Source organism: Balaenoptera physalus, assembly GCF_965194825.1.
Source record: "Balaenoptera physalus genome assembly, chromosome: 10".
In the NCBI taxonomy this organism is placed as follows: Eukaryota; Metazoa; Chordata; class Mammalia; order Artiodactyla; family Balaenopteridae; genus Balaenoptera; species Balaenoptera physalus.
This window is the reverse complement of record NC_138889.1, coordinates 104,284,448-104,306,774: the sequence shown is the minus strand read 5'-3', so window position 1 is coordinate 104,306,774 and position 22,327 is coordinate 104,284,448. Positions and strand designations below refer to the sequence as shown.

The window sequence follows — 22,327 nt, the reverse complement described above, 5'->3', positions numbered from 1 at the left end:
GGCCAGGATGTCGGTCCAGCAGGCACCCATTCAGGGGTGGTCCCTGGGCTCTGCTCCCACAACTGAGGGCTCCCCACAATGAGCTAGAGGTTGGAGGCATTTCTCCTTCAATGTTCAACTCCTTACTCTTCCGGCCACTGTCTCTAACCACGGATACGGCCATGCGGAGGGGGCCTTAACTCAGGCAGAGGAGACCTCAGAGTTGATGCGAACCCCCTACAGGAGGGGAAACAGGCTCGGAGAGAGGGTGTCTCTGTCTGCTGGGCAACCACCCACCCCAGCCCCACCCCGCTGAGGGGCTCCACCGCACTGATGAGCTGGCTCCCCTGCGCCTCCCAGCGGGCGCCCCGGCCTCTTGTCCGCAGGAGGGCGGCTTGTAGTGCCCACCTGCCGCTGGGGGGCGGGCGCACATCAGCGGGGAGGGCACCGCAGGCCGTGCTCTCGGGATGCAGCGGGCACTCGAGTGCCCTCCCAGCCACAGGGTCCCTGAGGGACCCACGTGCCTGCAGCCCGGGTGGCCAGGGGGGCTCCCCAGGATCCTGGGGCCCGCTGTCAGCAAGGAGGAAAGGAAGCACCTGGGGAATGACTCCCCTCTTAGAGCCTCAGCGATCTCCCGTTTGCCCAGGACTCGCTTTTTGATTCCCCTGAACGCTCAACTGCCAAGGGCCTTTGGCCTCTGCCTGGGGGACACAATGCCAGGGAAGATGCTGAAATACCGATGCCACTGAACGGCTGCCCTGGGAGGGAGATGGGCCAGGAAGGACCACTCTAGGCACAGTGTCTTAAATCAATCAGAACCAAGGCCAAAACCTAGGCCGTCAGTGACTTGCCTGTGACCCTGGAGCCTCTAAGCCTCGTTCCTCTCCAGACAACGGAGACGGGAACAGTGGCTGCCTCCTGGGCTGCTGGGGGACGGCAGACGACTTGGTGAAGGGCCTGCCCTGCAGATTCTCATTCTGCCTCCTCCCCGTGACCCTCATCTGCTCTCTGCCAACTTCCTAGGAATGTGAGGAGAACAAACAAGACAGAGCGGAGGCTTCTTAGAAGGAAAGCACTATAAAAAGCCTCACAATGTGATTACTTCCCTTTAAGACAGAGCCCTGGGCTTCGACATCCCCCCTCCACCACCACCCTCCCCCACCCCCGCCATCCGTCCTGGCGTCCCTCCTCCTCCTGGCTCACACCTGCACAATCCGGAGACCAGAAGCAGAGCGCAGGCCCACCGGGAGACACGTCCCCGCCCCAGCATCTCCCCTACCAGAGGCAGAGGGCTAAAGGGGGCCTGGACGGTGGGCAGGCTGGTTTCTAGGCCCCGTGGCCCGCTCTCTGCGGCCCTTCCACCACCCTCAGCGCCTGGCTTCCTCTCAACTCTTCTGGGCCTTGGGAGGACACATGAGATCACGTCTGGGAAGGGCTCAGAGTTCCTCAGAGAAAAAAGGCCAGAGGGATCCAAGGTGGGATGAATTATGTATCAATGTGCTCATTTATTAGCACTTTGGTTTCAGTCGGGGGCAGAGGGGGAGACGCATGGGGCTCGCTGTCAGAGAATCCAGGCTTGGTACTGGGCTCGGCCGCTACTAACTGTGGGCAAGTTGCAACCTCTTGGAGCCCCGATTCCTGTAAAAGGGGTGGGAGATAAGATCTGAGTGGTTAAAGTACGACCTGCAAACGGGGACTGCGAGGGTACCAGCCTCACAGCGCTCGCGTTCCCGTTCCTGGGGGTGACAGTCGAGTGCTTGGCAGGGGCTGCTTGAGCACAAGGTGAGTTAAGGAGTCTCCTTCTGGATGAAAGGCCTGAGGATGGGGCTGTTTGCAACGCCGCCCGAGCTTGCAGACTTTGTGTCCATCCCCAAGCGGGCACCCATCCCTGACCAGCAGCAGGAGAGAGGGCTGAGCAGGGCCTGGCGGCCACTGTGATCTAAAAGGAGACTGGCACTCCCCTCTTCCATGTCAGTCCTGCTCCCCAGATAAGAGGTGGTGGTGGAGGGACCAGGCTGCCTCCCCAGCCCCAGCACACAGCCGGCCCCCCAAGGGCCAGCATGGGTGACTGGACAACCTCTTGCAGCTGCGCTCACCTGCGAAGGCTGTCCCCAAGCCTGAGCGAGGACGCTCTCCTGGCTCCCTCTGTGTACGGGGCTCTTTGCCCATGGTGGGCGCAGTACAGCCTCCTGGTGACAGCCTGCTATTCCTCACCGCTTGTCTGACAGCTACCAAGTGGTGGAGTGACCACAGGCCACAGCAGTGGGCTTGCTAAAGGCCACAGTGCAAAGCAAGGTGGGCACCCCGCAGTGAGGCGAGATTCCTCATCCTCCCAGGACCGGAGCCACAGGCAGGCCTGCGGGGAGGGAGGTGCCGGCTCCCTGCCCAGCTAATGCAGGCGTCTCCCTGGGGTCCCAGCTCCGGGGAAGAACGGGCTCCCTCTCCCCTGGGACACCAGGCCCTCCCAGCCTCTGTTTACCTGATCTGTTTCCCTTGGCCCCGAGGACCAGGCCCCTGGCCTCAGGGAGCCACCAGCACATTCGGGGTCAGTGAAAGCCAGTCTCAGGAGGGCAGGCGGAGGGGAGGGCCCAGGGCCAGGGAAGTTCCTGGGGCTGATTCTTCTGAAAGGGGGTGAGGGCAGGCCAGGGATTGGTTGAATCCAGGCAGGCTCTCCTCGATGGGAGGAAGGGCAGGGGCCGTGGACAGGCGCAGCAACCCCAGGAAAGGAAGGGGCAGAGGGGTCTGGTGGAACGCTCCTGGCTTGGGCCATGTGCTCCTCTGCTCCTGGCCACACAAAAGTCCCATTGATGCCACCCCTCGCCTCCACACTGGTGCCCTGACACAAGGGCTCTGGGGACCTCTCTTGCTCCTTGCTGACTGTCCAGCTGCCGCTGCCACTGCTGCCCTGGCACGCCAGGCATGCCAGGCCCAGCACTGCAAAGTCACATGCTCTGCGTGGGCGAGGCCAGGCACTGCTGGGGCAGCATCGCGGACTGCAGGGTGTGGCGCTTATGGGCAGTGCAGCCCTTCTCAGTTATGCAGAAAAGCTGGAAGCCCAGAAGCAGCGGACCACTTGCCTGCCAGCCCCGTCCAGCCCCACCCATCTTCCTGGAAGACGAATCCTTGGGCAAACAGTCAGCCAGGTGCTGGCCGCGCAGCAAAAGCAGGGCTGGGAAAAGCAAATACTGTGGGTCACCCCCACCCAACCCTGCACACTGAGACTTCTCTAGGGGACAGGGTACGAAACCCTGCAGGAGGCGTGCAAGGGGAGGGTTAGGCTGACCTGGGCCTGGAGCTTGGCCACGTCCTGGCTGGGTGACTCTGAACAAGTCTCAGTACCTTGGGGTGATGCCCACGTGCACCGCTCTCGTGAAGGTTAAATGAGAGGAGGCCCGCGTGGGAGCACTTAGCGCAGTTTGGCATAGACTAGGGTCTCAATTCATGGGGGCTCTGTCCAGTGCCACATGGATGTGGGGTGAAGCTGGGACAGGTCCCAGAACGAGGGGCAGCACCGTGGAAGTCTGCACCACACCCTCCGAGGGCATGCTCATTCATGGCCTCCTGGCCTCAGCCCCTGGGGGAGACTTCTAACCTATGGCTCAACCAGCAGGGGCTGCTTCACCAGCAGGGGATGCTCCACCAGCAGGGGCTGCTTTACCAGCAGGGGCTGCTCCACCAGCAGGGGATGCTTCACCAGCAGGGGATGCTCCACCAGCAGGGGCTGCTTTACCAGCAGGGGATGCTCCACCAGCAGGGGCTGCTCCACCAGCAGGGGATGCTCCACCAGCAGGGGCTGCTTCACCAGCAGGGGATGCTCCACCAGCAGGGGCTGCTCCACCAGCAGGGGATGCTCCTGCTGGCCCCAAACTCAGGGCAGCCATAAGTCATATCCCAGAATTCCCTCCAGCTGCCTAGGGCCCCACTGGTCCCCATGCAGGGCTCCTGCTTCAGGCTGGCCCTGCCCCACAAGCAGCCAGAGGGGCACTGTCTACTCCTCCTCGCAGACCCCACCCTGGGGTTGAACGGGCACGCTGATGAAGCAGCTTGGCCTTTATCTGCTCTACTACTCGCCACAGTCGAGCGCTCTGCAGGGTTTGAGCTCTTCATGCCTCCGTGCCTTTGCACAGGCCGTTCTCGCTGCACAGGATGCCTTTTCCAATCTTGTTCTCCTGGGAACTCCTCAGCCCGCCAGGGCTTAGCCTAAACACCACCTCCTCTGTGAAGCCCACAGAAGCCTGCCAACCCCGAGGCAGACCTGATCAGCGCCCCTCCATTCCTGCCCCAGGTACCTGGTTCCCCACCAGGCTGGGAGCTCCTAGAGGGCGGGGCTGCACCTCCTGCCTGTGTCCTTGGCACCCAGGCAGTGCCTGGTGCCTAGCAGCTGCTCAAGAAAAGTCAAACCAGGCCCAGGCCCTTGTTCTTCTGAGATCACGCTGCTGGCCTGTTTGGCCAAAGAGACCTAAGACAGAGTGTGGGAACCTGGGCAAGACAGCTTCCCTGACGGAGCAGATGGGGGCTCGAGGTTTCCCCTCCCTTGGACACTGTCCACGCTCTGAGCACCAAGCTTCACCACAGTCAGAGGCGGCTCCGGGGGCTGCAGGCTGCGTCTCCGCCTCCGAAAGCAGAAAGCAAAGTTAACAGGAGGGCGCGCACAGGGAAGGGAAGCGCAGCCGGAACTGCAGCGAGAAAGGGAGTTGTGGCTGCCATCTGCTGTGAACAAGATGTTTGGAGAACACGCACTCCTCAGCTCTGAGGTCTCCCGGCCAACTCGTGGAGGGCGGACCGCCCCTCTGCAGATGGGAGCCGGTGGCTCAGCCAAGCCTGAAAGGGGCCAGGCCCCCTCCCGCTTGCCCAGACCCTCCAGCTTCCCCCGTCTGACCTCCTGCTTCTCAAGCAGACCGGGGGCCCGGATGCCAGCCCAGGGCATGGGCCACACCACCCCTTCCAGGGAGCCCCCTGCAGGCTCTGCGGAGCCAACTCCACCACAATAATAACATCTCAAACATAATGATAATAAGGGTGACGATACCAACTACTATTTAGCGAGAGCCCAACGACCTGCCAGAGGTCTTGTACTGGGAGCTTGTGGCCATTATCTCACTTTTTAGCCCATCACCCCAGGGAGGAGGGAGGAGACATGGAGAGTCCAAGAGAGGACCTTTGCCCTGCTCCGTGGTGCGGGGGCACCTGGCCACCTAGGCCCATCAGGAGAAGGTCCTCGGGCCCTCCCTCAGTCTCTAAGCTGGGGGCTCAGTGAACAACAGGAGAACATCTGGGTGGGAAGGAACCTTCTGGGCCACTGAGTCACACATGCTCATTTCAGGGAGGAAAGTGAGGGCTAAGGATGAAGAGACCTGCCCCAGGCCACACCAAGGTCAGCAGCAGGTCGGGAGCAGAACATGACCCCTGGCCTGCAACCCAGCTCCCAGGGCCCCTGCAGGCTCCTGTGCAGGGCTGTCCTCTGGCCTTTAAAGAAAGCTGCCCTTGGAGGGCTGAGGTGTGCTGGCCCTGTCTCGAGGGCCCATCCCAGTTCGGGCCAGGCCTCCCTCGTGTCCTGCCTGCTCGGCAGCCTCCGTGCCCGACCGCAGCAGGGGGCCGAGCTGAGAGCCGGGGAGAGAGAGCCCTGCCCTCGTGGCTGTGCCTGCAGCCCCACTGCTCTGGAGGCTGGGCCCGCGAACCCCATTCGTTCCCCGGGCCACCCTGCCCTGACCCTGCTCACAGAGGGATTAATGTGGCCAACAAGGCTGGACATGCTGGCCAGGGGGCTAGGCAGCTCGCTCATCAGAGACACTGGAGCTCCCCGCCGGCACCCAGCCAACAAAAACCGCTGCAACTCTCACCAGACCAGGAGCGTGGGTAGGGGGCTGAGAAGCCTGCCCACCTACACTGAACTGTGCCAGGGTCCTAAATGTCGCCTCATGTCAGCCCTGGCAGCCTGGCCCCCAGGGCGGTGGGGGGCTGCCGGCCCCTGCCACTCCAGCCTGGAGAGGTCAGGGGGCGACTCCCCCTCGCTTCGGCAAGTGGAAGGCAGGAGCTCTGGGGCAATCACCCAGAACTGTGCATCCCATCCCACCCCCAGCCCAGCTCGCCCCACGCGGCCCTGCTGCTGCCGCCCCCACAGGCCTGCTCTCCAGCCGTGCGCTCCACATTCTGTCTGCTCGGTCCTCCCCTGCCCCCCACACACCGTAACTGCGACACCTGCGTCCCCCTGCCTGCTCTCCGGAGGGCGGCACAGGCCGTTGGCAGCCCAGAGGGCCCGAAGCTGTGCTCCGGGGCATCTGTGGGCCCGGAAATTGCGCACAGGCCTGTGTGAATTCTTCTGGAGGGGAGCCGACAATTTTCACCCCTTCTCCAGGGGTCCTTGGCCCCTGGGCTGGGTCACTGTGCCGACCCCACTTCCTGCCTCTCAGCACCCCCACTGGTCACCCTGTCTGTGAAATGCCTGGGGATCAAGGGAATCAATGGCTCCTCTGTCCTTTGGAGGGAGGGTGTTTCATCACCCCTGGGGGAATCTTTCATGGAGGCAGGGAGCAGCCAGGCCCGCTCTTTGGGCTCAGGACCCTCGATGCCTCACGGCTCCTCCCGTGTCGGGAAGTGGGGTCGCTGTGCGTGATGGAGGTGTGGGGTTAGGCGGGGAGGGGCGGGGGGCGTGCCGTGGGGCAGGATGGAGGCCTGAGGCTCCGTGGAGGGAACTGCCGCCCTCCCCCCAGCCCCCACTCCCCCGGTTCCCGGGACTCCCTTCGTGTGAGCCGCTCTCGCTACCCAGACATCTTCACAAACAGCTCCCGCCTGGGCTGAGGCACAGCCAGGCCGGGGTGAGTGAGTCAGCCAGGGAAATCCCGGCACCCGCACCCACCGCTGGGTGACAGTTCCGCTGACACCTACGGAGCGGGGTGCCCAGCCCCTCCCCGCAGAGGGCGAGAGAACACCCCCATTTCCTGCTCCCTGAGAGGGGAGCCTGGCTGCGGGGCAGGGAGGAGCCAGGGCTCAGAGGGGCCCTACAAGTGAGGGCTCAGGCCCTGGGCCTTGCCCTGGGGCCTCTTCGGGGCTCTGGTCCCTTATGCTTGATGCAGCAGTGAGGAAGGGGGTGGGAGCTCGGTCGCCAAGGCCACTGCCAGCTCCGGCCCCGTGCCTGTCTCCCCAGCCACTGGGCATCCTGCCTCCCAGGGTCTCAGTGCCTCTAGGCCTTCACGGGGCCACCTCGTTCCTGGGGGGCCCTGGCTAGTCTCCTGCCTGGGCACCTCCACTACAGGCTGCCCTGAACCCCAGGAAGGGCAGGGTCAAGGCTCTACCCAAGAGGAGGGAGGCGGGGCAAAGAGGAGAGCAAGGCCAGGAGAGGAGCAGCCTGAAAGGGTAAAGACAGAAAGGACAGGCACAAAGCCTGCTCCCAGCAGGACATCCCATCCCTCAAGAAACCCGGCCAGGTCCCAAAAACCCGCCAGACCGGTTGGCGGTTGGCGGTTGGCGTTAGCGGCCACCTCGCTGCTTCCGGCTGCCTGAGTGTGCAGGGGGCCTGGTGGGCAAGGTCCTGCCGGGCCGGTGCCTCACTGCTGAACGCCACCTACTCCATTACTCCAATCCTTTCCAGCCTGACACCTGCCCAGGTAGGACCACCTTCTGGGCATAGGTAAGGGGAGGGTGAAGCTCTGAGTCCGCCCCACCCACTGCCTCAGGTGGGGAAGCAGACCCGCCCAGCCGAGGCTTCAGATGCGCTCAACGGGATCTTAAGAAGGAGCCACTGGGGGCTTCCCTGGTGGTGCAGTGGTTAAGAATCCGCCTGCCAATGCAGGGGACACGGATTCGAGCCCTGGTCCGGGAAGATCCCACATGCCGCGGAGCAACTAAGCCCGTGCACCACAATTACTGAGCCTGCGCTCTAGAGCCCGCAAGCCACAACTACTGAGCCCATGTGCTACAACTACTGAAGCCCGTGCACCTAGAGCCCATGCTCCACAACAAGAGAAGCCACCGCAATGAGAAGCCCACGCACCGCAACGAAGAGTAGCCCCTGCTCACCGCAACTAGAGAAAGCCTGTGTGCAGCAACGAAGACCCAATGCAGCCAAAAATAAAATTTAAAAAATAAATAAATTAAAAAAAAAAAAGAAGAAGGAGCCTCGGGGGCTATGAACGCGAAGATGACAAGCCCCAACCTTGAGGCACTCACAGTGCAGAATGAGGAGGAAATCCACACGCAGGTCAGGGAGTACAAGGCTCTGATGCCAGGGACCCCACAGCAAGGTCAGCTGCTTAGCCCAAGGCAGACAGAGAAGGCTTCCAGGAGGGTGTTCACAGCTGAGCAGGAGCTCACCACCAGGCAGAAAGAGGGGGGAAACCAGGCCCCTGCCCCACCCCGCACACAGAAGCCTCCCAGAACCCCCGGGGGCCAATGCACCTTGTGCAGGGGCTGCGCCCCAGCCAGCACAGAGCCTGTCTCCCTCTCCTCTGCCCTGGAAGTGCTCTGTGCTGAGCACCGCCGTTAGCTCCCAACTCCTGCCTCTAGGTTGCTGCCAGGAAGGGGAGTTGGTGGTTGGAGAAACCCAGAAACCCACCCATTTCTTTGAAAGAACACTGAAAAGATGTGACCACAAATCCCATGAGTTTACTGAAATGTCTTTAAAACAAATGGCTTGAATGGATTTCTCCCACCCCTTCTCTCCACTGAGCCACTCATTAGAAAACAGCAGCTCAAAGGGCCACACTCGGGGCTGCTGGGGCCTGATGGAAACTGGGTCTCAGCTGCAAAGCCAGGCAAGAGGCACTGGGATAAAGGCAGCTTTGGTCAGGAGAAGATAAAAAATGACACACAGGCAACAAAGCGTTTGTGGGAGGCCACTATCAGATCCAGGAACGCTCAAATGCCCTCAAGCCCTCTACTATTGGTGGCTTTCTCAGCACCCTGGGTCTCCCTTCCTCCTGCTCCTCCCTTTGTCCCTTGCCTTGAGGGCCCTGCCCTGAGCAGCTGCTTTTGCACACACTCTCACGGGGCAGCTGGAACAGACAGGTGGGGTCTTCCTGGACAACACAAATTGCTTAGAAAATCAGGCAAAGGAGCAGGAGTGGGAAGGTATGTGACTCACCAGAGATGAGAGCTGGAAGGGCCCGGGGAAATCAGAGTTCAAGACTCCCTGACTCTTAGCGATGAAGACTCTTAAGCCCAGAGAGGTGCGCTGATGTGCCCAAGGTCACACAGCCATGGGTCCGTGTCCTCTTGTTGGCTGCATTCCAAGCCTCATTCATTCAACCATTACTTCTCAAGCACATGCTATGTGTCTAGATTCTGGAACTTAGGCTTAGCCTCCTAGGTGATGCCCTGATGAAAACTGAACTCTGCCCCAGAGGCTTGCAAGCCGGGGGGGCCTCCCATCCCTCGGCTCTCCCCTCCCCACTCATTCCTCTTGTGTAAAGAGGAGGACGTGCCCCGCCATCACCAGGGAAGACTCAAGGCAGGGAGGAAGTGAGAAAGTGGGAGAAACAGCAGGAAGGACTGGGGAACACTGGGCACAGCCTGGAGGAGAGGGTCCAAGGTGAAGGATACCCCAGCAGGTAGGTCGAGCAAGAGAAACACTGTCCTGGGCGTCTGGGGCTGCCACTGGCACCTGTGTCCTGAGGACCCTGGACCAGACATACTTATCTATGCCTACTTTTTCCTTCTTATCACAAAGTACATGTTCTCCACAGAAAACAGAAACCAAAAAAAGAGAAAGAGAAAGGGAAAGAAAATAGAAATCATCCATGATCCCTCTAGGAAAATTATTAACTATTAACATCTGTCTAGTTTTTTTTTTCCTGTTCAAATATGGGATCATTCCGTACCTACCGCTTTTTTTCACTGAGCTAGAGAAGGTGAACATTTCTCCCCATTTAACATTTTTCCAGCCCTACCTTCCCTCATTATTGTGGAGCAGTCCATGCACATGGGGTATGTGAGTTTATTCAACCAGTTCCCTACTGGTGGCCCTTAGGCTGTTTCCCTCTTCTCGCTGTGAGAAAAGCCCCGCAGCTGGGCCCCAGGATGAGTGGCTCCAGGCCCCCACGGGGTGGTGCTGGAGTCCGGGGCTCCTGGCTCTCTCTAGGGTTCATTCTCCCCCAGCAGAGGCGGAGCCTTGTGCAGAACGTGGGGAGGGGGGTAGGGATGGGGGTCCTGCCCTTCTCCACAGCTCTCAGACAGTGAGTGATTTCCAGTGACTCTCAAACTTGAATCGGCAGGGAGGAGATGGGTAAACGCAGGCTTCCAGGCCCTACCAGACATTCTGAAGCAGTTGGTCCAAGGTAGGGCCCAGGAGCCTATGGCTGAGCAAGCCCCAGCATGGCCAGCCCCGGGAGATTCTGAACCTCCCTGCACTCCGAGAAGCCCGGCTCTCGAGGATGAAGCCCACCAGTGCTCCTCCTACCTGAGCAAGCAGAGGTAGCACCTCAGAGTTGGTTAAACTGCAGAGTCCTGGGCCCCACTCCAGAGATGCTGATTCAGTGGAGGGAGGGAGGGAGGGGCGTCCTGAGATTCTGCTTTTCTAACCTGTTTCCAGGTGCTGCTGCTGGCTCATGGGCCACACTCAGGAGCGCTCAACTAAACCCGTGTGGGTACCACGTGCAGGTGCCGGCGATGGGCACTGTGCCTGGAGGGGCGATCACAGCTGGCACTTAGTAAGCACTTCCTATGGGTCGAACACTGTGCCCTGGCCGCTCAAGGTGTGCTCCGTGAGCCACATCCTGAGGAGCAGATCTGCGGTCCCATCCAGCCTCAATGGGAACCTGCATTGGCAAGCTCCCTGGGGATCTGTGTGCCCATTAAAGCAGCACTTTTTAATTTTTTATTTTTTTGGGCAGTGCCTCGAGGCTTGCAGGATCTTAGTTCCCTGACCAGGGATCGAACCCATGCCCCCTGAAGTGGAAGCTCGGAGTCCTAACCACTGGACCTCCAGGGAAGTCCCTAAAGCAGCACTTTGCTGAGACCTTAACCCCATCCTCCTAACACTCCTCAGACGCAGGTCAATGATTCCCCTGATTTTCCAGCTGAGATTCTGCAGCTGCGAGGTTAAATGACTTGGTTAAGGTCTCCCAAGTGCCACCAGCAGGAGCTGCAACCAGAAGCCGGGCGGTCCAGCTCCAGAGCCCCTCACCCCAAATCACAACACCCCCTGCGGATTCCTGTTCAAGCCCCACAACCACTGTGACAGGTGGCCTCCGACTCCGCACTTTACAGATGAGACCTCGGAGACCGGGGGAGTCAGACCAACCGCTCCGAAGCGCTCCCCGGGAAACGGCGGGCCGGGGGCCTCCCAGTCTGCTGCGTCCACGCCTGTGTTCTTCCCTCCCGGCCCACTCCGTCTGCGGCCCAGGCCGGGGTAGGGGTTCCGCCTCCTAAGCCCACAGGCTCTGCGGACACAGTCGGGGGCAGGAAGTGGGAACCGGGGCGGAGCAACCAGGAGTTCAGTATGGTCTGAGGACATTCTTTCTTCGCAGCCAGACTCAGCTCAGCGTGCCTTTTGAAAGGCAGCAGAGAATAGCCGTGCTCAGCCCAACGAGGCCGGCCCCTTTCAACCTTCCACTTGCTGCCATTTCCAATTACAACTTCAGAGGGCTCCTATAATTTATACATCCCAGGATGCACTGCTCCAGCTGCTTTATGATGGGAGTTCATTACACCATTAAGGTTAAACTTTTATAAAGTACTGAGCAGGTGGTGGGCTGGGCGCCCGGCTTAGTTACCGCCGCCGGAAGCCTGCTGAATGGGGTTCACCTGGGGTGGGGGGGTGGGTCAGGCTCTCTGAAGGGGCCAAGAAATGGAGAAGGCGGCCCCAGAGCACGGGGGTCCTCTGTTAGCCGTTTATTAAACTGCACGGTAGAGCGGGCAGGCAGCAAGGAGAACCGTCTTCAGCAGCTCAGCACCGCTGGCAGGGGGCATGGGGGTGAGAGGAAGCCTCCTGTGCTGCCTGCCAGGGCGGCGAGGTGCAGGGTCTGAGCCACAGACGGGCCCACACATGGGCAATGAAAAGGAGTGGGCAGGCTGGTCCTCTCAGCAACAGGGTGGCCATAGGGGGTCTTCCTTTTGTAGGAACCTGTCTGTCCTTCCTGTGGTTCACGGGGTCCCTGAACCTGATGCGAGATGGGGGAGCAAGAAGGAACACCCCGAGAGCAGGGGCCAGACAAACGGGGGTCCGAGGCCCAGCCGGCCAGCTGCAGGTACACGGCCTCTAGCAGGTCCCTTCAGCTCTCCAAGGAAGCTGAGATCCTCAACCTGTCCCTCAGTTGTCAAACATATGCGCCTCCCTCCCAGGGCAGTGCCCCAGCACAGAGCACGGTGAGCGCCCGCCGCACGAGAGCGGTCGCTATCCTTCGCGTTAAATGAGTTACCGCACATAGAGCACTTAGGAAGGTGCCTGGCAGAGAGGGCTCGCTTTGCTATTGTTGCTGTTGTTACATTTGTCTGTTTATGTGTCAGTCCTTGACCTGGGAACTCTCTGAGGAAGTGGTGGTAACTTTTCTTATTCCCAGCTCCAGGCACAGGGTTAAGCATGCAGTAAGCTGCTTGACAAGTGTCCCTGAGAACGGGTGACGGGAGTTTACAAGCGGCAGGACTCTTCCCTGCTCTGCAATCTGGCCCCAGTCCCGGGGACGGTGTCGGCAGAAGACCAAGTTCTCTCAAAGGTATGAGGCTGAAACCACCTCTTGAGAAAAATTCCTTGGCTTCCCAGGAGGAAAGAGACTCCAGATGCGGCTGGTTTTTCTGGCTCCGGGACACTGGGGTTGACTCTGGCCTTCTCCTTCCACACGTCCCTGGAACCGAGGAGGACAGGGAGGGTTTGCTGTGACGGGAAACTCCAGCCTCAGGTGGGGCTTTGTGGCCCCGCAGGCTGGCTTCCTTCTCCAGTCGCTGCCCCAACCGACAGGCTCCCAGGGCTGGAACGGACCGGACGGGACTCCGGACTTGTCAAGGTTGCCAGTGTTCTTGGCTGTGAGGCCAAGCCATGATTGCCATGCTCGGGATGCACAAGCTCACCCACAGGCCATCTTCCCACAGCCGAGGGGAGCGGGAGGGGCTGGGGGCTGCCACTTGGCACAGGGAGGGTCAGAGAGTGTCTAAGGAAAGACCTGGCTTCCCCCAAAGGCCTCAGGGGAGGAAAAGGTGGACCAAAAAAAAAGGCAGCCGGATGGAAGAGGCGCCAAAGGGAAGGAAACCAAACTAGGAGAGGAACCAAAGAGGGACGGGCAGCCTCAGAGAGTGCTGGGGCGGGAACAGGGTCAGTGCCAGAGGGACGGTGAGACGCTGCCAGCTCTGACAAGTGCCAGGGGTGGTGCAAGGGTTGCCTGGCTGCAGGACGCAGCCTCAGGAAAGGGAGGGTCCTCTCAGTTTAGCACCACCTGGGGGGACAGAAGAGTGGACAGCGGGTAACACTGACAGTGCTCTTGGCATTGGGCGGAACTTCCAAAGAGGTAGCGTCTCATTTGATCCCGACAGCTGCCCAGTGTGCCATATTCCACTAGATCCCCCATTTCAGAGATGGGGAAACTGAGGCTCTGAGAGGTTAAGTGACTTGCCCAAGTAGTAGTGGACTCAAATGGAGCTTTACGCTGAAGTCCATGTTTGCAGGCCTATGTTACACTGAGTTTAAAGAGAAAGAAAATGAATCAGAGGTGGGTGATGGGAGGAACGAAAGGGCAGCATCGTCTTGGAGACCTGGCAGTCCCAAGCGGGCCAGGTGGGCAGTGCCAACTGGGAGGTAGCGCATCCAGCGAGACTGCAAAGGCCAGGACAGTGCCCTTGGCTGCTGGGCCCAGGGCTGCCGAGAGGTCCTGCCTGAAGCTGCAGCAGGGCAGCTGTCCCAGGGCAATGCAGGAGCGTGGATGAAGTGGAGCCTGATGTAATCCCCGCCTGCAGAGGGTGGAAACTTGGGAAGTGAAACCAGCCGTCACCTCACTGCAGCCCGGCCACAGATTTCCAACAGTCATGCCAGGCAGGCCTCGCCCCTACCCACAGTCTGAGGCCTCTGCCCTCCTCTCCGGGGCCCGGGGGAGCCCTGGAAGCACATGCTGCGCTCCCCATGCCCAGCTCGGCGCTGAAACGTGCTCGGAGTAAAGCTGATGAGAAAGCAGAGGGTTTCTAGCCAACGCCCTGGGAAGCCTGCCATCGAGAGGCTGACAGTCTCACCGCTTTCCGGAACAGACGCAGGGCTCACCTCTTCACCAGGCTTTCCGCATATTTTGAGGGGTGAGGAGAGGTCCCGGCGGCTGCGTGGTGAGCTATCCTCCTTCCTCACCAAACCCTGCCTGAAGCGACCTGGTCAGGCTGCCCGGGCGTGTGGGAGACCAGAAGGGTGGTGAGGCCCAGAAACCCCAGGTGGGCCCCACGCACTTCCAGGCAACCCAAGGCCCCAGCGCAGGTGGGGCGGCCTCCAAGGGCCCAGGCACTGGTCAGCCAACCGGGACACCAGACGGCGGTCTGGCCCCCACTCTAGGGACCTCCTGCCCAGCTCTTGGCCCAACAGGGTCCTTGAGCAAGGCCTTCCAGCTGGCAAACCATGGAATTCACTAGCCCATCCGGGCAACTCAGAGGGTGGGTGCAGATGTCCCAGCCCGGGACTATGCCCCGTCTTAAGCATTCCTGGCCTTCACGCCAGCTCCTGAAGCTTTGAATCTGACACACGAGCAATTCTAACCCTTGATCAGTACAGTGTCTTTCCCATCCAGCATCACCTCTGAGCATGGGGACAGCCCATGAAGGAGAGAGAGTATCATTGTTGCTCTTATACAAACGGGGCGACTGAGGCTCAGAAAGGCTGAGTGACTCATCTGAAGTTGCCCAGCAGAGCCAGGGGCAGAATCCAGGCCCAGCACCCTCCACCTGCCTTGCTGTCTCCCTAAAATCACCCATCCTGGGATCCCAGGAGTGGGTACTCCTGGTCCCCATGGCAAAGGAGGGTGCCCGACACATCAGGCCAGACAGGCGAAAGGTTTGAGGCGTTGGATAAATATACAGATATCTGATATACAGGCCAGAGGAGATGGAGTGAGAAGAGAATTACAAGAAGAACGAGACCAGCACCCTGTATCTCAAGGCCGCTGGAGTCCAGGAGGCCCTGCCCTCTATTAGCTGAGTGCCTAGAGCACATTTCTAAACCTCACCTATAAAATGGGTTAATACCACCTGCCTCTCGCGTGGTTTCGGGGATTAAACGAGCTAACGCATGTCAAGTGCTTAGCATGGCGCCTGGCGTGTGCACTCAGTAAGTGCTATTTGCCATCACTGTTAGCCTTCAACGAGGACGTGGATTAGCGAGGGGAACAAGCCACGAACATTTAACAACACACGCTCAGAGGGGCGCCAGCGCTCCGCCCCCTGATCACGTCAGGTAGGACAGTCCTGGAGTGCAATGGGGCTGGAAGAAAGGCGTCACGGGAGAGGGGGTCTGTGTGGGCCTGAAGGAGAGGCAGGGCCCACAGAGCAGAGGGAGGGGTCCTGGTTTCAAACTCTGGCTTCCCACCTACTTGCTGTGTGTCCTTGGGCAGGTAACTCACCCTGTCTGAGCCTCCTGTAAGACAGGGGTAGAGGGATGGGGGGAGTAGAGGGATACCTATTACAAGGAGTAAATGGGATCCTGTCTATACTGTATGCTGTGCCAGGTTGAGTTCCCCGAATTCACAAAATGGAAACTATTGTTATTATTACTGTTGTTTTGTGGCTGAGCAAAGGCTCCTGGAGACAGATGCCCTGAGGCCTCCCGACCCCCAAACCTGAGAGGGTTTGGCAAAAGCCAAGTGCAAGGCGCTGTTCCTGGGGCGGGGGTGGGGGCCAGAGGAGCAGCCCCACCAAGCTCACCCCACCGTGAGGCCTGCCCAACAGGGGCAGCCATGTGCTGGGAGGTGCAGGGTAGATTGTCTATAATGAAGAGACATCAATAATAAATTAACCTCAAGTAAGTCCAGGAACATCAATCATAAATTAATTAAATGGCTCCAGGAGACGCGAGGACAAGGGGCCTCTTTGGGATGAATTAGAGGCGGCATCCTGTCTCACCTTACACGGCACAGCCCACCCTCTCTGGCCCCGGCCTGCAGGCTCTGTGGCCAGGAGCATCTCCAGGTGGCGGAACTGGTTCTCAGGAGCAGCTCCCAAAACACAGGTGAAGATAAGCCCCGCTCTCCCCACTCCCCCTGCCCTCCCCCTCCCCCTCCTCTCCCCCTCCCCCTCCTCTCCCCTTCTCCCCTCGCCCCTCTCCCCTCCCCCCCCACCCCCCAGGCTAAGAGAGCTCTCAAATGCCCAGAGGGTTTTGATGAAACTTCCCAGAATAGTAACCTCCTGGGCTGAACTCAGGCAGGAGAAATTTCAAGGGGTAATTTGGTGAGAAAATGATCAAACACCCGGAAATAAGTGCTAAGAACACTGGAACCCCCTCAGTGGGTCCTCAGGGACGAGAACAGCCTCCTTCAGGGGATCCCCAACAGCCTCCCACTCACACTCTGGGCCTGGAACCCACCAGACTCAAAGCAGCTGAAAGTCAAGTGTGGGAGCCGCATCAGAGGCAGGGAAGAGGCCCTGTTCCAGGCCCCGCCTCTACTGACCAAAGTGACAGACCTCGGGGCCTCCACCTCCCCTCCATAATCAGTCAGGGTGGTCTCTCCCCGCCCTCCCCAGGGCGGCCCCTGCCCCGGTTCAAGCCCTCCAAACCCGGCACCTGCCCGAGACGCCAGCTGGCCTCCCCACTCCTGCCCCCCGGTCCCGCCGGCACCGGCTGCCAGACTCTCGCTCAGAACACTTTAGTGACTGCCCACGTTCATGGGCCAAACCTTCAGCCTCACTGTCATGGCTCTTGGGGACCCAGCCCCAGCTCACGATTTCAACCTTTCATCACTTCTGTTTCCGGCGCCCTTAGTCAAGCCAGACCACAAACGGTCAGCCCCTCGCTTTCCCAGCCATATCCCCCGTTGCTGCCATTTCCTCTACAATCACCTGGCTGGCCCAGGTTAAAGGTCACCACCACTTAAGTCTCCCCTGATCTCCTTTGACCGCCGGTGGCACCCACCTCTTGACGTTACAGCGTAGACCTCTGTGTCCATCTCATATCTTCTCAATAGATTGTGAACACCAGAATCTATACCTTAGAGGCGCTAGTGTGTCCACTTCATCTTCATGGCCCTCACTGACCCCAACCCTCGGTGGGTGCTCAGGAAATAACTATCGACTCAGTCGGGGTGGAACCATTCCCCAGGGGCCAAAACATTATCTTGTGTGTGATTCTATTAACAGACAGGCCAGATTCCATCCATGCCAAGGGTAGGGTGGAGCTAATTTCTCCTTATCGAGAAAAGGGACATGACCTATGACATCTCCCCCGGTGCTAATGTATGCAGATCATGATGTAACTGCTTTTCTGTGGAAAAGATCCTGCCTGCAGGAGCAAAAACGTAAACCGAGTGTGCTTGCCTCCATCATGATCTCTCCACTCGTCAGGCATGGGATTCTTACAACCACCCCTGTGGGAGGTTTTACTGTCCCCATCTTACAGATGGGGAAACTGAGGTGTAAAGAGATAGCAGGATTCAAACTCGGGTCTGTCTGACTCCAGAGTCCCAAATCGTAAGGCCTCTGGGCTACAGTGCTCTCTTCTGTCACCCCGGCGGACTGTCCCCGGCTGACTTCCCAGTGGGCTTGGGGAGGAGGTGGAAGCAGGCGTGTGTGAGTACATATGGGCGTCAGAGAGCCACACCTCCAGCCTGGGCGTCCTTCTAAGGAATACTGAGAAAGCAGGAAGGTTGCTCTCGTAAGAATCACATGGAGACGTTAAACTCACCCTCCTGGAGCTGGAAGGAGACCTCCCCCTGACTCCCACTGTTCTCTCCTGCTTCGTGGGGCCCAGCAACACCCCACTGCACACACCCACTGACACCAGGCCAGCCAGACACAGGAACCCACAAGCTCCCCCGCCACCAGGCGCTCCACACCCCCTCAGCCCTCACTTCCCACAGAAACGCTTGCTTACGGGCACACGCGGCTTTGCACACGTGCAATCGCCCGGCAGCCGTGCAGTGACAACGGCCCTACCCCTGCCCGTCTCCACCGTGATCCTGCAGAGGACTTGGGCACTCCTGCCCAACGCCCTCACCTGTGGCCAAACCACTCCCCTCCACATCACCTCCCTGGGCCCCCCTCAGCAGCTGAGAGGACCCCACAGGGTAGGGGCTTTCCTGGATCCTCCTTGCCTACACACCCAGTGTCCTGTCCACCCAGGGAGATCCAGTCCAGCCAAAGTCTGCATCAGAAAGGAAAAAGGAAAATCAACATTAACAGTCTTTAGCCCTACCCACTGAGATGTAACCACATCCCACAATGTCCTGGGCTCCACGGCTCTAAAAGATTTATCGTCCTCTGACCGCACGCTCATTGATATTTCCCCAGCGCCACTCACCCGGTCCACTAGAGTGTAATGTAAAGCTATTCCAGGGAGAAACCGAACTCAGATGGAACGTGGGCCAACAGGCGATTAAACCCTAAGGGGGATCCCTTTCTGGTCCCGGCGAGAGGGACTGCAGGGAGGGTCCGGGCCTTCAGCTGTGGCCCAGGAAGCCTCTGTCCAAAGATGCCCGATTCCCAGGCACCCCTGAAGCTGAGCCGCCGGGCATCATGATTTATGAGGTGGCTGAGGAAGGAAAGGTTGCCAGGAGCTGAGTTAAGCAACTTTTGGAGAAACATGGACAAAGAAATAGGAATAGGACTGAGGACCAGAGTTGAAAAAAATCTCAGCTCCAGAGAGCCGCTTGCCCTCGATGGCCACTCCTGTGTTACCAGCCCCCTGCCCCAGCTGGAATCTGCTCAAAATCAGCAGCTGTGCAGCACGACGAGGGGTGGTGGTGACCTGGCTGGGCTCCCTGTGGCCTCAAACCCTGAGGACTCGGAAGAAAGCCCTGCTCTGCTTTTGGGAAACAGAGGCCAATTCCTCCTGTCGACGTCTCCGATCTGCCCCGCCTGCCACCCAGCTCGGCTGTGCAGAGTCCCAGCATCCCAAGCAGGTGGCAAGGGGTGGCTGCAAAGGGGTGGAGCAAGGGGTGGCTCCTGGATCCCCAAACCATGAGGCTGAGCCACAAATCAGAACAAACAGGCGGAGGTGTGGAGGGTGAGCTGAGGGGATGTGAATGCTGAATATTCACATCAGGGAGGCCTGAGGCTTCCTCTTAATGGACTTGCACTAGGAGAGCTTTCCAGGCAGGAGCTGAAGTGCTGGCAACTCCTGCGGAGGCAGCAAAAGAGGCCCAGGGAGCATGTGGGACAGGCCTCGGGCACCCCGCGGATGACCTGGGAACAAGTGGCCGAGGAGGCACATGCAGCGCCAGGCAGTGTCCAGGCGGCAACCCCTCCCCCTTGTGGGGGTCGTGTCCTCTTTCTCCCCTTGTGGCTTGACACTGCATCATGGACACAGGACAGAAACTTTCTGCCTCGGGACCAAGCTTGTGAAACGGGTTGCTGGCTAAGGCAGACACTCACATGGAATGCTGGAGAAACCGGGCCTGGGTTCACGGAATTAGGCTTTCCAGTGCAAAGCCTTCTCGCCATGGGGTATGTAATCCAGGCTCTGCAGCCCATTATCAGGAACTAGGCCCCAGTGGCAGAAAGTAAAGCAACTGGCAGCCACCCTCAGCTTCTCCACCTGGGAAGGCCCTTCAGGCAGAAGTGGGTCCACGTCCTGGGGAATTCCTGCTACACCTGTCTGCCCTTAGAGACCCCCCCTATGAGGGTACCCATCACCCCTTCTCCTTGCCCCGTGTATCCGAGGGCGCCCCCCATGGGCCCCAGCCTCCTGCCGACCAGCCTCAACCTCGCTCACAGGACCCCCCAGCCCTGCATCCCTCTGGTGACTGTGACCCACTGGGCTTTCTCCAGGCCACAGCCCCCAAAACTCTGATGCGGCTGCTCCCCACCCCCATCCTCTGAACCCAGAGCCAAAGGAAATTCTCAAGAGAAAGTGCACACTTCCAAGTCTCGCTCCCACCCAGGTACCCCAGATCTGTCAGCCGAGGACACCTCCCAGCCCTGCACGGCCACGAGCACGTCTGCAGCCCCGGCGAAGGGCTCCCTCTTGCTCTGGCCACTCCTGCAGGACGCTACAGTTGCTGTGGCCACGCTCGGACAGTCCTCGGGAGCCCTGGGGCCTGGTTCCTGCTCGGCAGCTGACTCACAATGTCAACAGATCCCACTTTCCCCACCAGGAGCCCTTACGCTCAGGGCCTCTAATTCCCTATGACAGGCCCTCGACCTTCCGGCTGCTTTCTTCCCCAATCACATTCCATGCCTCCATTTCCTCTGCCTCCTGCCTTGGTCTCTTTACCTGATGATAACCCCTGACCTTTGGACAGCCTTTCACAAAGGGTTTCCACAGGCACCATCTTTCATCCTCTGCGACCACCTTCTGATGTGGCTCTGAGAGGTAAAGTCTCACCTGCTCAAGGTCACACAGGCAAGACTGGAATTCAAGTTTCCTGGCTCCGCATGCACTGGACAACACTCTAGCTTTGAGGAACCTCAGAAGCATCTCCAAGCACCCACTTTGGCAAGTGAGCTGCCACCCCCACCCTAGTCTCCCACACCCTCAACTTGGTCTTTCTGGACTCCTAAAGGTCTTCTCCAGGCCCAGCCTCATTTATTCTTCTGCCCCCGAGAGATCCACAAAGACCTAACAAATTCCCCCACATCCTAAGACTTCTCTGGGGGTCGTAAATCGCCCCTCTGTGAAGTAGAACACATGTGACACTGAGTGTGACCCTCACCCAGAGCTTCCCAAAGGACTGATGAGGGCAGACGCAATCCTAGCACACTCCTGGTGGCTGCAGACTCATCTTTCAAACATCAGCCAAATGATCCTCTGGACCCAAAGGCTTCCAAGCATCATAGAAGAGAGGCAACTCCCAGACACCCAGGAGCGAAGGAAAAGGCAGGGCCCGGGAACTAAAGATGGATAGAGCAACACACCTCCCCCCGCCCACCGACACGGCCCACCTCTCAGCCCTGCACATTCCTCAGGACACATGTTCAGGGAGAGTGAGCAGAGCTGAGAACCGTCCACCTCTCCTCTCCTCCCCAAAGCTGCATGAATTCATGAGCCCAGGACAATGCTGGGACAGGTCTCCATCTGGGTCACCATCGGCGTCCTCAGGGTAGAAGCATCTCCAGGCATCTCTCTTTCACGTCCATTATAAAGGACACCAACCTTCTCTCAGCTTTCTGCCTTCCTCAGTCCAGTGCACCCAACAGATATTAAAGGTGGGTCCGCAGTGCCAGAGGCAATGCCCCTCATCATCACCAGGGTGGGAGGATGGGCATTTACCCTTCCCATCCACCAGGGTCTGAGGGCCATGGATTCTCCCCTCGCAGGACCAGGCTGCCCCGGCACCACGCTGTGCCAGGGCCATTTCTCACAGTCACACTAGGAACTCCTGCCATGCTGAGGACACGAATTCTTCAAGCCCCAGGTGCCATCACTCCAGACCATGTCAAGGCCAGAGCCATCCGACACCTTATTAATGAGAGCACTTCCTCACACCCCTGCCAGGGGCACCACCATGCGCCCACAAGCTGGCCACCGCCACTCCAGAACCAGTCCAAGTGTTGTGCCCACCGCCAACCTGCACTGAGGGCTGCGCCCGCCTAACACCTGGGCACCCACCACCGCACCAAGGTGGGGGTGACTCTTCTGACACCCGTGCCAGGAAAACCACGCTGCCTGTGCCAGACCCACGCTGCCCACGCCCGTGCCACGGGTGTCACCATTCTCACACTGGTGCCAGGGGCTCCACGGATCTCACACCTGCCACGGGCGCGCGTGGCAGCCGCGCCTCCGCCCGCGGACCCGTCGGGCGGGCCACCGCGCGCCCTGGACACTGCCCAGCTGCCGCACCGCTCACACCGCGCCCGAGTCCGCGGCCCGGGCCGCCGCGCCCGCGGCCCCCCTTACCTCCAGCCCGCCGCAGGGCTCGACCCGCCGCCGCCACCGCGACCGCCACCTCCATCCTGGGCTCCCCAAGGCCCCAATTCACTAACGCCGCTTCCGCAGGGCGCCGGCGCCGGCGCGAAGGCCGCCTCCGCCCCCCGGGGGACGCTGCGTCCTTTACGTAAACCCCACTCCGCCGCCAGCGGTGACCATGGCGACGACCGCGGGGCGGCAGCGCCCTCTGGTGCCAGGGAGGGGAGCGGCTCCGAGGCCGGAGTGAGCGGAGTCTTTCGCGGGGCTCCACGCGAGGGGGCGGTGGGTGCAGGACTCCCGCCGCCGCTGCAGCTTCGTGGGCGACTGGGAGGGGCAGGACCGGCCGCGCTGCATGCGGGGAAGGGAGCTGCCTGGGTCCCCCTCCTTCAGGCCCCGCGT

At 59.9% G+C, this 22,327-nt stretch overlaps 2 protein-coding genes across 5 annotated transcripts in view; one reads left to right on the top strand and one right to left on the bottom strand.

Annotated features, from left to right (window-relative positions):
- The window catches only part of DAGLA (diacylglycerol lipase alpha), a 62,499-nt gene extending 40,432 nt beyond the window's left edge, over positions 1-22,067 (bottom strand). For all 4 annotated transcript variants that reach the window (XM_082477886.1, XM_082477888.1, XM_082477884.1 and 1 more), the window contains exon 1: positions 21,920-22,067. The gene's annotated coding sequence lies outside the window, so the exon portion shown is untranslated. The remainder of the gene's footprint in view (positions 1-21,919) is intronic.
- Positions 3,794-16,091, top strand: LOC309668301 (uncharacterized protein). Its single transcript, XM_082477936.1, has 2 exons — positions 3,794-14,214; positions 14,971-16,091. Exon 1 carries the CDS (start codon positions 5,379-5,381, stop codon positions 6,414-6,416), a length of 1,038 nt encoding a protein of 345 aa, XP_082334062.1. The 5' UTR covers positions 3,794-5,378; the 3' UTR covers positions 6,417-14,214; positions 14,971-16,091.
- Positions 22,068-22,327: the final 260 nt, after the last annotated feature.